Below are 13,345 nucleotides of genomic sequence, written 5' to 3' on the forward strand. Positions count from 1 at the left end.
GGAAAGACTGTACTTTTCATAATGAAGACAATGGATTTAAAAATAGAAATGAGATACTAAATGCCACCAGCCAGCAATAGTCAATACAGAGAAGTCAGTCCAGAAAAACCACTACTAAAGAATTGCTACCAAAGCGAACAGCTCTGACCACAGTAAGGCTGGAGAACTGGTCCTATTATTTTTGGGGGGATACATCCCATCTTGGAGAAGGATCTATAATACATAAGGATTATTTTAATTCTTCCTTCCTTGCCCCCATACCAGAGCTTTTCCATTAGAAACAAACAAATATCAAGGCGGTAATTACACAACAATCACGGGTTCAGCAAATTCATATCATTTGGCTTTGGCTCGGTGAGTAGCATATGCAGTAACAAGCAGAATCTACAATATCATACTCTGTGCAAAGTGGAACAGGTCACACACTACACTCTTGGGGCTGGAGATTTAACATACTGGCTTTAAATACAATGACTATAGCACTGTTGCAGGTTTTCCAAACTCTGATGATACAAATTCTACCGAATGTAGTTATTACTTTTTCTCTGGACCTGAGTATGAATCAGACTAAGGAGAAGGGAATGGGGAGGACATGAAGAGCATTATACTTAATGGCCAGAATCTTAGCCAACATCAGTCTGGTTTCTATGAAACAAGCAAGCAATGGCAGCTGGGTAGGAATTTTTGAAAGCTGTAGTCTTCTTGGAGAACTTCAGGGAACTCACAACAATGAAGTAATAGCAGATGGAGCACAGACATAAATGTAATCTAAGGTTGAAAGCCAAAAGCCTATATCAATGGCTAGGATAAGACAAGCTCAGAATTACCCTTGGTTTTTTGTGATATATCCATTTCTCACTGCTCTAATCTCTGCATTCTGTATAAATCTGAATGTGATTAATTATGACTTAATCACTCTTTTTAACATACTGCAGAGAATAAATGGCTGGTTGAAAAATAGAAATGTTCCATTTCAACTTTTTAAACTCAGGGATTAATAAAAAAATCATCACCTTATGGATGAAATGGATGAGAATAACTAATCCCATTTTATTAAGGCTTTCTTTGTAAAGGTGTAAGAGATGCTACAAAATTCATCTGCATTATCATTTAGGATTAAAATTGAAAGTTTATGTAGAACTATCCAGTTAAATAACACAGCCTCTTGACTCTGCATTTTGTTAGAGCTGGACAAAAATACGTGTGTGTTCAGGCAAGTTAAATCCTAGGGATATTTATTTTTTAAATTTTCTCTTCAAAATACCAGTATCAGTTCTATAGTTGATCACAAGAGGGAGACTACATCACCATATTTCCTCTCATTGTGTCAAAATTTTAAACCATCCAAATAATTTGAGTCATTTTAGGCCAGCTCTAATCTTTGAGTGCTCACTGAAAAGTGTTAATGACTGTTCAATTAAATTTTTTTCTGAGTTTGTCAAACCTCTGAAATCTATAGATAAAGATAACCAATCCAGTAAACAAGATTGAACAATGCAAAGGCAGTTGGAAAGAAGATTCGAGAATAGGAGTCAATTTTTGCGATACGGATGTGTATTCTTCCTTCTCTCCAAGATCCTGTGCGGCAGTCTTCAAAACAACAAAAGAAGCTAGCACAGTCTTTTCCTTCTAGGCACTCATATCCATAATCATCATCATGTTCAGGGAGATGATTAATGTTATTAATTGGAATTAGTGTTGATCCAGGTCGAACAGCAATTGCAGATGGTTTCTTAAGAAAAACAAAAAAGAAAAATATAGTTTTGCAGGTTTTTTATCCTCACATTAAATAATTCCATAGGCTTTCCATAGCAAAGGCCAATATAAGCACCTTCAGTACAACATATAGAAATTCTAATATTAAAGAAAACATTTTGGGGAACTGCGAATTATGAACAGCTGTATATAATTAGCTCATGCAGGCAAAAGATCATGAATGATTTTCACCTGCCACAGTGAAAACTGGGTTGTGCTGGGATTTGGGAATAGTGGATAATTAGTTACACAGACAGGGTTAGCCGATCCCATCTACACAACACAAATGAACATTTTGAAGTCAGTCACAGCTTGACAACTGGGTCACAAGCAAGTCCTAAAACAGGCTATAAACTTCTCTACCAAGGGAATGATGGTTCTTCCATCATTTGAAGTCTTTAGAATGAGACCTGATATGTTTCTGGAAGCTCATTTTCACAAAAAAAATAAGCTAATGGGATTAGTACAGCATCACTGGTGACATTTAAGAGGCTGATACATATAAAGCCAGGTTATATCATCTAACCCTCTGATGCCAAGTCCCTAAACAATATGCCCCACCTTTAGAAACCAAGACATAAGGCTTCTTAGGAGAATGCCATTCACGTCAGTGAAATTGATTAATTCAGCTCTTAATTCTTACTTTTAGTTTCCGTGGACATAATTCAACCCTCTTGCAATCTGGTAAAAACTCAGTGTAATAGATGTTAAGGTTCATAAATAATTTTTCATAGAAAAAAATCTGTGTGCCTTATTGCCTAGTGAATATACTGTTTGCTATTCCCTGTCTTGCAACTTTTGCCTTTTCACCTTTCTTTTACTTGCACTACCACAGCCCATCTTTCTCCCTTTTATTATTTTGTTTCCATGCAGTTCTTCACTCTTCATCATTGTCTTCCTGAGTATTTCAAAAGACATTCTCTTTCTCTCTGTTCTTTTTTCTCCTTCTAAATCTCATAGCCTTTTTAAACTACTCCATAATCCTCTTTCTTTCAACCCCTCCTACCTTTGGCATCTCTTCTAAAATCTTCAGACTGAAGATAAGGATTACATCAATAGTACCCTTACATTGTCTTCTCTCTTTTCTACCATCTCCATATTTTGTCATGTAAGGAATAAATACAGCAGGAAAGGATGCAGTCAGAACTAACTGGGTATTGAAGTCTAGAGAAGAATCTGTCTTAAATAATTATACATGATAGGCAATGAAAATATATGAAAAAATTTGAAAAGCAGGAAGCCACATGATTTAGATTCTGGTTATGTTTTAAAGTCCTGTTGTCCCACTTCCAGGGAATTACTTTGGCCAGTACACAGATCTCTATATGTTGTTAAGGAGGCACTCTATTGCTGCAGGGACATTTTACCCAATGTCCCAAGGGGTGATGTTAAAGCAGTGCAGTATCCATCACAGTTTTAAATAGCTTTATTTAATAAGTGTCCTTACCAGAGGAAGTTTCACACAGATTGCTGTTTCAACACTTTTTAGACATGATGACCTAGGGAGCTAATTATCATCCTAAAGGACCTCATTATTCTTTTCAGTTATGATAAAATACTGACAATACTAACAAATAGCAGTTACATGCTTCTACCCTAATTTGAGGCATTACAAACAGGGCTTATTCCTATAAAACATAAAAAGGAAGTTCAAATTTTTTTTTTTTTTGAACATACAAAATCATTATTTTGTTGAAGACATATAGAGAAAGATGCTTATTTCTGATTCACACCTACTCTGGCTTTACAAGAATTTTCTGACTGTTGATTCTGCCAATGTAAGATTCATGGCATGATTTGTTTCTACTAGTGGGGTAAAACAGGAATCCCCATCTCAGAAACACCACAGGAGGAGGAAAAAATAACAGTGCTGCTTTTCACTGCTCATGTCACCAGCACAAACTGAAGCTGGCTACTGAATTACAGGTTTGAAAGAGTTGCCTGAGAGAGGCAGAAAGACAATACCATCTTTATAGGCCTAACCACCTACAGGGAATACATAAAATATGTGTAAGAAAGAGACAACTTGATGGAAAAGAGGAAAGAAGACCAACACCTCACAAGAAAATGATCTTATATCAATTGGCAGAGACTCAAAAAAAATCAAAAAAACCCCATGTAGATACAGTAGCACATGCTGATTGTTCATGTATATGGCTACTGGTAATGTAGATAAAACTCTATGTATAGTGAGAAGCATTTATAATACACTCAGATAGGACCAAAACCAAATCATTCTGCATTAACACTAATTCATGTACAAAAGAAAGCCATAATCTGTGGAGATCATAGCACAGGTGATATGATGATCAGAACAAGATCCACAACTAATTAAGTTTAATCTTTCCTGCCCAAACTCATTATCCTTACTAATGTGGATTTACATAAGCCAATTCATATTACCTTTCTTGAATGATGCCAGCACATATTTTGTAAGATAAAACTGCTGTAATCATTTGTAAAATCTCACTATTTTTTCACAAGATCATTTATTGCACTTTATTGGCATCAGTTCGTGGAATAATAAGCTTTTATCGCATTTTGCGATAGAAATAGAAGAGCTATGCAAGGCAAGTTTTCCAAGGAAAAAACACCTGTAAATGAGAACTTTTCAGAAGGAATTAAACTGACTATTTTAATTAAATTGGTTTTTTGAATACATATCTGTAACTACAAGAGAAAAAGAATGAATAGAAGTATTTGACAAAGATAAAGGGGAAAAAAAAAAGAAAAAAGATTTGTAATTGTATGACTTCCCATTAATTAATCCAACGGCTTCTTTAATTGTTCTATTTGAAACAAGAAATTTTATAGCTTCTTATAAAATGTCACCAAAAAAACCCCTATTTATCAAATTAGAATCCTTGCATCTAAGTACACTAAATTTAATCTCCCCCTTTTTTTTAGAGTAATCTTATAGCCATAATGCACTGAAACATGTTTAAAGAATTCTTCATGAAAAGATGGCTGGTTTTCAACTACTTAGAAATAAAAAGCATACATTAAGAACACAGTAAGCCACAACTGAACAGTATCTGGAGTAATATATTGCTAATTTTAATCTTAACACAAACTTCAGTTATTTATTCAGTAAGTGTCATAGTTTCTATCTCACCATTATTTTAAATTGTCACATGCACTGAAAATCTCAAAGCATTTGGCAGATTATTGCACAAATGGCTGATGTGTGAACAGATTCTGGAAAGTCTCGTTAGTCCATTCAATAGAGTATACTTGCAAACCACTTCAATGGTTTTTGATCTGCCAGCAGCTGATCTTTAACACCTCCCTGGTTTGAATAAGCAGTATTTCCTCCCCTCTTCCTTTTCTCCTTGTTGCACATGCTGAGAGCAGACCCATTTTAGCTCCCTGTTCCCTAAGTATTGTTGAGACCTTATTGCAACAACCTAAAATTGACTCTGCTATGCTAACACTGGGGAGTTTCCCAAATTCTGCAGCCTCTGTTATATTTTCCTCTTATTGCTCAGCTGTGGCCCTTGCCAAAGCCTGTTTTCCATCCTTTTCATTATGGCCACGTTTGCTTCTACCACTAACAGGAAGGAGGTTTGAAGTTTCCATTTTCCAGCTCTCTTGGCTGTGCTGGATTCCCTGAGGATCACAATGATGTCTGACCAAAGCAGCACAGGGCAGTATGAACCCTTCACCACTAGCCTTGTCTTAAATACACAGCTATGTATTTAATACTCAGATCATCTCACCATATGAAATGTAAGGGCTATCATTTCCCTGGTGTTAAGCCATAGCAGCCCCACAGTGCTCCCATAAGAAAGTCTCCCACAGAAGTACCACAGCTCCTTCCTCTTATTCTCTCCAAAAGATGGCTACAATCAAGCCTCAGATACTAAGACTAGTGTTCAAATGAATACGCTATTTAATGCCTTTACCTTAATGTTTTATTAGTTTAAAGATTAGCTTTAAATATTTGTATTGGCTTTCAACAATAGATTCTTTGGGAGTTCCAGTATTCTTACTACACAAACGGAAAGCCTCTTAAAATTCAGTAATACTTGTTCCTGGGATATGTGGAGATTCCTACCATACAAACATCAACTTGAAAAAGCTGAAGGTTCATTTTACCATAAAGAAACATGGAAGTACATTAAAAAAAAAAAAAAAAAAAAAAAAGTTAAAGTAGAATTTCTGAAGTGAAAGGGAGTCAGAGTACTGACCAATATTAAGCACATTTTCCTTTGCAAAGCTAGTGAGGTAAGACCCAAGTTAGGTGATGCAGATCCAAACAAATCATCATACCTTCAGTCCATTTACATTATCTCTACTGCTAAAGTCTTATCTATGGTGCTCTGCCAGGTGCTGTTTTTCAGAAGCACTGTGCCCAGACATAACTGTCTCCATGGGCACACACTCCACGGGCAGCTCTAGAAGCACCAAGGGCTTGGGCATGGCATGGAAGCATGGAATAATATATCAAATCACTCTCTAGCTTAGGTTCATGTGTTCTCATTCACATATGAGTGGAATGATCTAAAACCTGTCCTCGTTAGTAGTATTTACAGAAAATGAGTACAAGCCCCCAGCTGTAAAAAAAATATAAATATTAGTGTTAATTATCTTTGAACATTAGCCCTTCTACTTAAGAATCAGTCTCTCAAAACTAATGTTACAATAAAGAGCATTCTGTATTTTTGTTCTTCTTGTTTGGCTAAACTTACTGATGGCTTAGATTTTGCCTTCTTTTCTTTTCCTTTGTCTCCTTTTCTGTTGCTTGTAAAGTAATGCAAGGTGCCATATTCCATCAAGGCAGCAAACACAAAAATAAAGCAAACTGAAACAAAAAGGTCCATTGCTGTCACATAGGAAACCTTTGGGAGTGACTTCCTAGCAATTGTACTTAACGTTGTCATGGTCAGCACCGTTGTAATGCCTGTTTGAAAAAGAAAGAAAAAAAGAGAGGAAGAGGGAAGTGTATAAGTAATTGAATCATAATGTCACCAAAAAAATCCTCAAATTAGCCCTTAATTTAATCATGAGGCATACAAGAACTGAGCCACAGCAGGGTTCACCACTGATCACACCCACACACACCACTGCTACTGCAAGTCATCCCTATGGATCCAGCAGCCACCACGGGATCATACAGAAGGCAGCACATTTTACCTTCTGTTTAAATCCCTCCCATTTTCAACACACACTGAATAAACAATGACACTGAGAAAGTTTGTGTAATTTTATAGATCTGTTATTGCATGCACAAAAAACCAAATACAATAGACAAACAGGTACAGTTAAGCACACAAATTTCATAAACACAAAAAAAAGTCCTTTGGCTCTTGCAAGATTAAAATGTACAAAAGGACACATTCAGGAAAAAAAAAAAAAAGTGTGTTATCAATTATTACAAACTTTCAGAAAACACGAGAAAAAGGAATAATGTTTTCAACTGTTCGCTCTGACACATAGAAGATCAAACTAGATGACCTTCATGGCCTTTCTAGTCTCATTCTCTAAGTTACTAGGTATTATTTCAATATTGTGTCTTAAGTAATAGAAAATGTTTCCCTTGATTCACTTACATACAAGTTAATTAAAAGTACAAGCTGGCCTTAATAGTGATGTGTTCAGAATCTCAACTATACCACTCTTCACTGGTTTAACATTTAGAAGGTGTTAACACTTTCTTCTTATATTTGATGCTTCAGGGAGATGCAAAGCCTTTTACATAGTAGTAGAGAATTAAGATGTGACCTTTCCTTTGGAGAGCAATACTTGAACACACAAATAATTTGTTATTTACATGCACAGGCTTATTGCAAAAAAAATGTGTTACATCAGTCTAAGGCTGTCTATAGCGTTTAAATCAAAGCATGGAATCAGGGGTCGCTATGGATTGATCCTGCAGCAGGAAAGCAGTGGTGATTTTGCAACAGATTTCCCAATGAAATTACATGCTTAAAAGGACAAACAGATAACCTCAGAGCTTTTCAAAAGTGCTTTGCTCCCACTAGATGCTTTTGAAAATCAATTAGGCATTTCTCTGCATAGTTAAATACCTAAATACCTTTAATCATCTCAAACATTTTGCTTTGGGAAACCACAATCTGCCAGGATATTTCAACATATACAGAAACAGACCCAAGCCTTTACAGTGTACCAGACTCCAGCACAGCTTCCAGGTGGGAAGTCACCCACACCATTCCCCTTACTGACTTTGTTCAGAGAGGAAAAAAGGAGACGTGGACTTTCCCAGTCCTCTCCACTATGCAAAAGGCATACAGGGGTTGTTACAGGGTGCAAACCTTCCACATCATGATGAATGCTTGCCATGATGGACCTTTCTTAGTTTTGGCTTTCTTGTCTTAATTTCTCGGTCTTTTTCTATAAAATTGTGTCTATTTGACTGGATTTTTTTCCCTTACCTTTTCATTAAGCTACGGAGCCATGCTCATTTTTGCTTACTTTCTTTCTTGACTCATTAATCTTGCAGGCTTCACTGCACAGTGGTCCAGTTTCAGTGGGAAAGGCAGGGAGTTAAAGCCTGGACTCACCCTTCTGGTAGGAAACACTCCTATAATGTGGGAATGGTGTGTTCACAACCCTATAAGCTGTTAAGGAAAATTAACTCACATCTCTCACTTCCTAAGATACACTCTCAGCTTTTGATCTTTCCCCCAAAATAGGTCATGCTGCCACCATCAGTTTTACTAAAAGCATCTGTCACTGCTAAACTCAAAGTTGCTAGTGTGCGTCCTGTGTGCTCCACACACCACTGTCTATCGTGCTTTATGGGGGGGCTATGACTCTTCTCCAACGCAGCACATGAATCCTAAACAGTCAAACGTAGGAGACTGACACCATGCTAACAGGTCAGACAAGATGACACTAACATGGAATTCTCTCTGTAGCAGAACTCACAACACATTTCAGTACTGTCTGTAGTAAAAGCAGGACAGTGAGTCATTTTCTGTGAGTTATATGCTGAACCACTTGAAGTGCAACTTTGGTTGCATATTTTCTGTCCTATCTTGAGCTTAAAAAAAGAACTGAATCATTTCTATTACTAAAAAAACTACCAACAGCAACAACAACAAAAAAAAACCCACAAAAAACAGATCTTCATGGGTTTTGCCGGTGTAGTACTGACATCCTTTGTTCCATGAAGCTAAGTGAAGTTTAATCATACTTGTCAGACTAATGATTGCGATATTGTCATCCCTGGAGATGACAAAAAGAACATAAAGGGGAAAAAATGTATTTATATGAACAACAGCATATCCACAATGCTTGGATCAGGATTTCCAGATTTCCATTCTCAACACTCCCTCCTTAAACCCTGCTGTGCAGCCACAGCAGGATCCTCCTACTCTTAATCTTACAGTTCAAGAGAAAGGGTGACCAATGGTTACGATCTGAAGGGGAATAAACTGTGATTAATTTACTCCCTGCTGCAGATTTGTATTCCTGGGGAGTACCAGACCCTTCAAGGTTGAAAAAAGACATTCTTACCCAGAGAAGTCCTTGCAGGAACTGCATCCTTATTGATCCAAAATGACACCCACGAAAGAACAACTGTGAGTATACAAGGAATGTATGTCTGAATAGTAAAATACCCCATACGTCTGCTGAGATCAAAGAATATTGTCATAATAATATAATCACCTATAAATTAAAAAAAGAAAAAAATACTGACATGACATTGAAAATGGTTTTCAGCTGTATCTTTATCTGTTAGTCTTGTTCTACATAGATATTAAATAAAATTTAACACTTTGCCTTACCAGACAAGGTATGAGAAATTTCAGTTGTATTTCGTAACCCTACAAATGCAAACTGATACAATCTCCAGTATTTTGGATCTGCCACTTCAACAGAGGTTTTTTTCCATTTGTATTCAATTTCATTTCTGGGATATCCATCTAGAATAAAACATTGCAAATCAAGTGCTCAGCCACAGTATATACCAAAGCATGTTTTGTGATCTCTGAAGCTGTTTATAAACTAAACCAGGGCTATACATTAAATGGATCAGAGAGAAAACCAATCTATAGTTCACCTGATACACTTAAAATTTAACTACAAAATATCTAGCCTCAGTTTTAAGCCTAGCTAAATATATGATCTATCAAAAACTATGTAAATACAAACGTTTAGGAAATATCTACACAGTATACTGAAACTCAGATATGAAAAACTGGCTCAAAATCACCACTGAATTAATACACAAATGTAATATACATTATCATTAAAAGCCCACAAAGAGCTTAAAGGGACAGATACGTATTAGTACCTAATTTGATAAAGTTCCTTTTGATGTTTATTTAAAATTTCTTTGTCTATTATTCCCAGAATTGATTTCTGTGGCCTAATTCACTGTCCGGTACTTCAACTTTAAGGAAGTGCAACCTGCTCCATTTTCATGTGCCTCACATGTTGCCCCACATTATCTTACAGAAAGGCAGAAGTGAAATAAAGCAAGGCTTGCTTGTTTGCTACAACTATTTAATCAATGGAGCTACCAAAGCTTATTTAGCTGGAAGCACTCAAGAAGGAAGTATTAAATGAAAACATTAATTTTAAAAGAGTCACTGAAGTTTGATTTCATTGTCTATTAGGTTTCACATTTAGGAATAAGTCATTTAGCTGTGTTCAGGTGCTTTGGCTTTCTTTTCACAGTAACAACACAATCCCCTTAGGAACATTTTTTTTTTTAACATAGTTTATATTAAAAAAATGAAGCCTGAAAGTTGAGTTTCTTGCTCACATAAGTAAGTCCCACTGAAAGGAAAAGGACTTCTTACACTGATTACAGGAACAGGTTGAAGAAGACAGATCTTTTTCCTTCTAAGTATATCACATGAAACTAATTCAAAGCTGGCGAGTCTGGCAGGTATAAAAAAATGTTCTTCCAGGGCAATAGATTTCCATTAACTGAAATAGGCATTGTATCAGTCTCCTAAGCAACAATATTATTTTTAAAGTTGCACCTAACTGAAATGCATGTAATTCGACTCGTTCATTACTTCATTTAATAATGCATTCAATAATGCAATAAATCTAATCAAAACATAAACAGGTCAGTTCTTTCCTTCACTGTAAGGCTTTAAAAAATAAACTTGTTCTCTTGCTGCCAGAATTTAAGGAAATTTAAAGCCTGAATGTAAAGAGAAAAAAAAAAAAAAAAGTATTTTACCACCTACAGCTTGAAAACTCCAGTGGACAAGAGTGTTCATCCATAGGAAAGTTATGAAGCTGAAGATAACATTCAGCGTTAATTGTCAGCCTAATTGGAAAAGGAAGGGGAAAAAAAATAAAGATTATATTCAAGCATCCAGACACTTCAGACTAGATAGTAAAGAACATGCACAGAAATCAATTTTGCCAATTAATGGATGTTACTCATAGCCAACTGTGTATGTGCAAAAAACATCCAGCATCACCACCAAAGAACAAAAACCGTCATCACATGCAATCTGAGGACCTGCGTTGTTTCAACTGGCATTTCAAGCCATTTCTAAAATTTCAGTTGATTTGGGGGGATCTCTGAGCTCTCCACCAAAAATAGGAGGTAAAAGGGAGGGACTGAAGCCAGGGCAAGGAGGTGAGTTTATTATAGCAAATAAAGAAACTTTCTGAAGAATGTATTTGACAAGTCAAATTGCATTTGGTAACATTGTATCTCTCAAGAGAGAAAGTGGGGACACTCCAGTTTGCTCTATACTCATGAAAGCAGCTCTGGTGAACAGTAGCATGGATAGGAAAGAGCTGACGATATTTCTAGTCATTCAATGTCTAAGGCATTCAAGTAATTCACGCAACTTACATACATTTTAGAAGTAGTTTAGGACTCATAATGGTATCAGCTGAATCGCTTGCTGCTTTTGAAAATACTATCACAGATTTCCAAAGAGCTTTCAAGCAAACAATACAAAATTCAGATCTGCTAACTTTTTCACTAGAAAGCTAGAATAAGGGGCTAGACTCCAAAGTGCCTTCTTTGCATTTAAAATACTTCTTCGTTTGTTGGTAACTCTGTGAAGAAAGTCAGAATGTCTTCTAAAATCAAATTTGAAAATTAACATAATGCTTATATACTTGACTGTATGCAATACTTACATATTAGACAAAAAGGTACAGGGAAAGATTCTGCCACACGCTGCTCGAAAGCTCTATAAGTCTGTGAACAAAGTAGTTATTCCTCACAAAGTGTCACTATGACCATTCTATAAATTTGTCCTGACCAAGAGAGAGGTTTATTTCTTGCCATAGTGGGAGGGGAAAAAAGAGAAACACACATTTCCAAGTAAAACACCTGCATCACTTTGGAGACGCTTTTCAAATTTGCCAAATATGGTATATGCATTTATTGCCTTTGTTTTCCATTTTCAACCTTTGGATAGTCAAATGCTTAAAGAAAACAAAACCAGATTTTATTAAAAACAACACAGCTAGATCTGAAATCACTGATGGGTGAAATGGACAGACCAAGGACTACCCTCAGAGGAGAATCTGTAAGCCTAACAGAATCACCACATCTGATCCCTGAATTACCAATGGGGAAAGAATGGTGGTACAGGGGAGCCTGTGAACCTGGAGCACTGTCAGATCCTATTATTGTTCCTTCTATAGCCAACACATGAACCTAACGTTATTGCACCTTAGGCCAAATTCAGGCCATACTCTCACCAATACAGATGTTTGCACGTTGCAGTGCTGGGTGAATACCTGTTCTGCTGTTTCATTACTAGCTCATGGCACTTCATAGTTCATACTCTAGCACAATAATTCTAATCTATTGCTCTGGGAGACCTCACATGGTTTTTTTGGTTGCATTTGTTTGTTTCTTTGTGTTACTTAGACCCTGTTTAAAAGAAATTGTACATTGAAACTGAATGGACAATGGAAAGGTAAAGTACAAGTATGACTCTAGGACTGTTAGCTACAAAAAGAAAAAATAAATATTAGGTTGTCAACAGAAGAGGCTCTCTAGAGATTTTTATAAACACCAGCATTAAATAAACTGTTTAAAAAGTGATCTTCAGAGTTATTTGTATGCTCTCAAATGAAGCATACTAAGAATAAACTCTTAAGAGCAGCATCAGTTTATGGCATCCTCTGCATGGACTGCTTCTTGATCAGCTCCTAATTTATTGAAAGATTTTTTAGGCATACTTAGAAAATGAAACTGAGATGACCCTAAAATACTTTTGTATACTCAGCCTTTCAAGAACTGTTTGAAAAGTGACTCAAAGATCAGTACAGATAGCCTAGATGGCAAGTTTAAAACCATCCCAAGCATTCCCCATTTGCCAAGAATTATCACCATGTTTGCTTATGCCTAATTTGGATGAACAGATTTGTTGACTTTAATAGCTTACAAAGGTAAACATGTTAATAAGTGTATGCAGGACTGGGTCCTCAGCTTTAATCAAACTTATTATTTTTATTATCTGAAGCATTTCATATTTTACTTACAGAATATAATTTGGTGGAAATTAGATACTGAACTATTTAGAGCAGAAAGTCTGAAAAACAATTTGTGACTAGATCTGCAATATGTTAGAGACCACCATGGTGCTACATGCTATATAACATCTTTTTTTATTCTTGCCTAAAT

The 13,345-nt window shown here is 36.1% G+C and overlaps 1 protein-coding gene across 1 annotated transcript in view; it reads right to left on the bottom strand.

Moving 5' to 3' along the window:
• Positions 1-1,039: 1,039 nt before the first annotated feature.
• GABRG1 (gamma-aminobutyric acid type A receptor subunit gamma1) overlaps positions 1,040-13,345 on the bottom strand; it is a 54,498-nt gene continuing 42,192 nt past the window's right edge. Inside the window, exons 5-9 of the mRNA XM_074822440.1 lie at positions 10,929-11,011; positions 9,510-9,647; positions 9,238-9,390; positions 6,447-6,658; positions 1,040-1,732 (exon numbers count right to left, since the gene is read on the bottom strand). Of these exons, the coding sequence (XP_074678541.1) occupies positions 1,454-1,732; positions 6,447-6,658; positions 9,238-9,390; positions 9,510-9,647; positions 10,929-11,011 (865 nt within the window). The 3' untranslated portion in view covers positions 1,040-1,453. The remainder of the gene's footprint in view (positions 1,733-6,446; positions 6,659-9,237; positions 9,391-9,509; positions 9,648-10,928; positions 11,012-13,345) is intronic.

The sequence above is a fragment of the Strix aluco genome, chromosome 4 (genome assembly GCF_031877795.1).
Source record: "Strix aluco isolate bStrAlu1 chromosome 4, bStrAlu1.hap1, whole genome shotgun sequence".
NCBI classification, from domain to species: domain Eukaryota; kingdom Metazoa; phylum Chordata; class Aves; order Strigiformes; family Strigidae; genus Strix; species Strix aluco.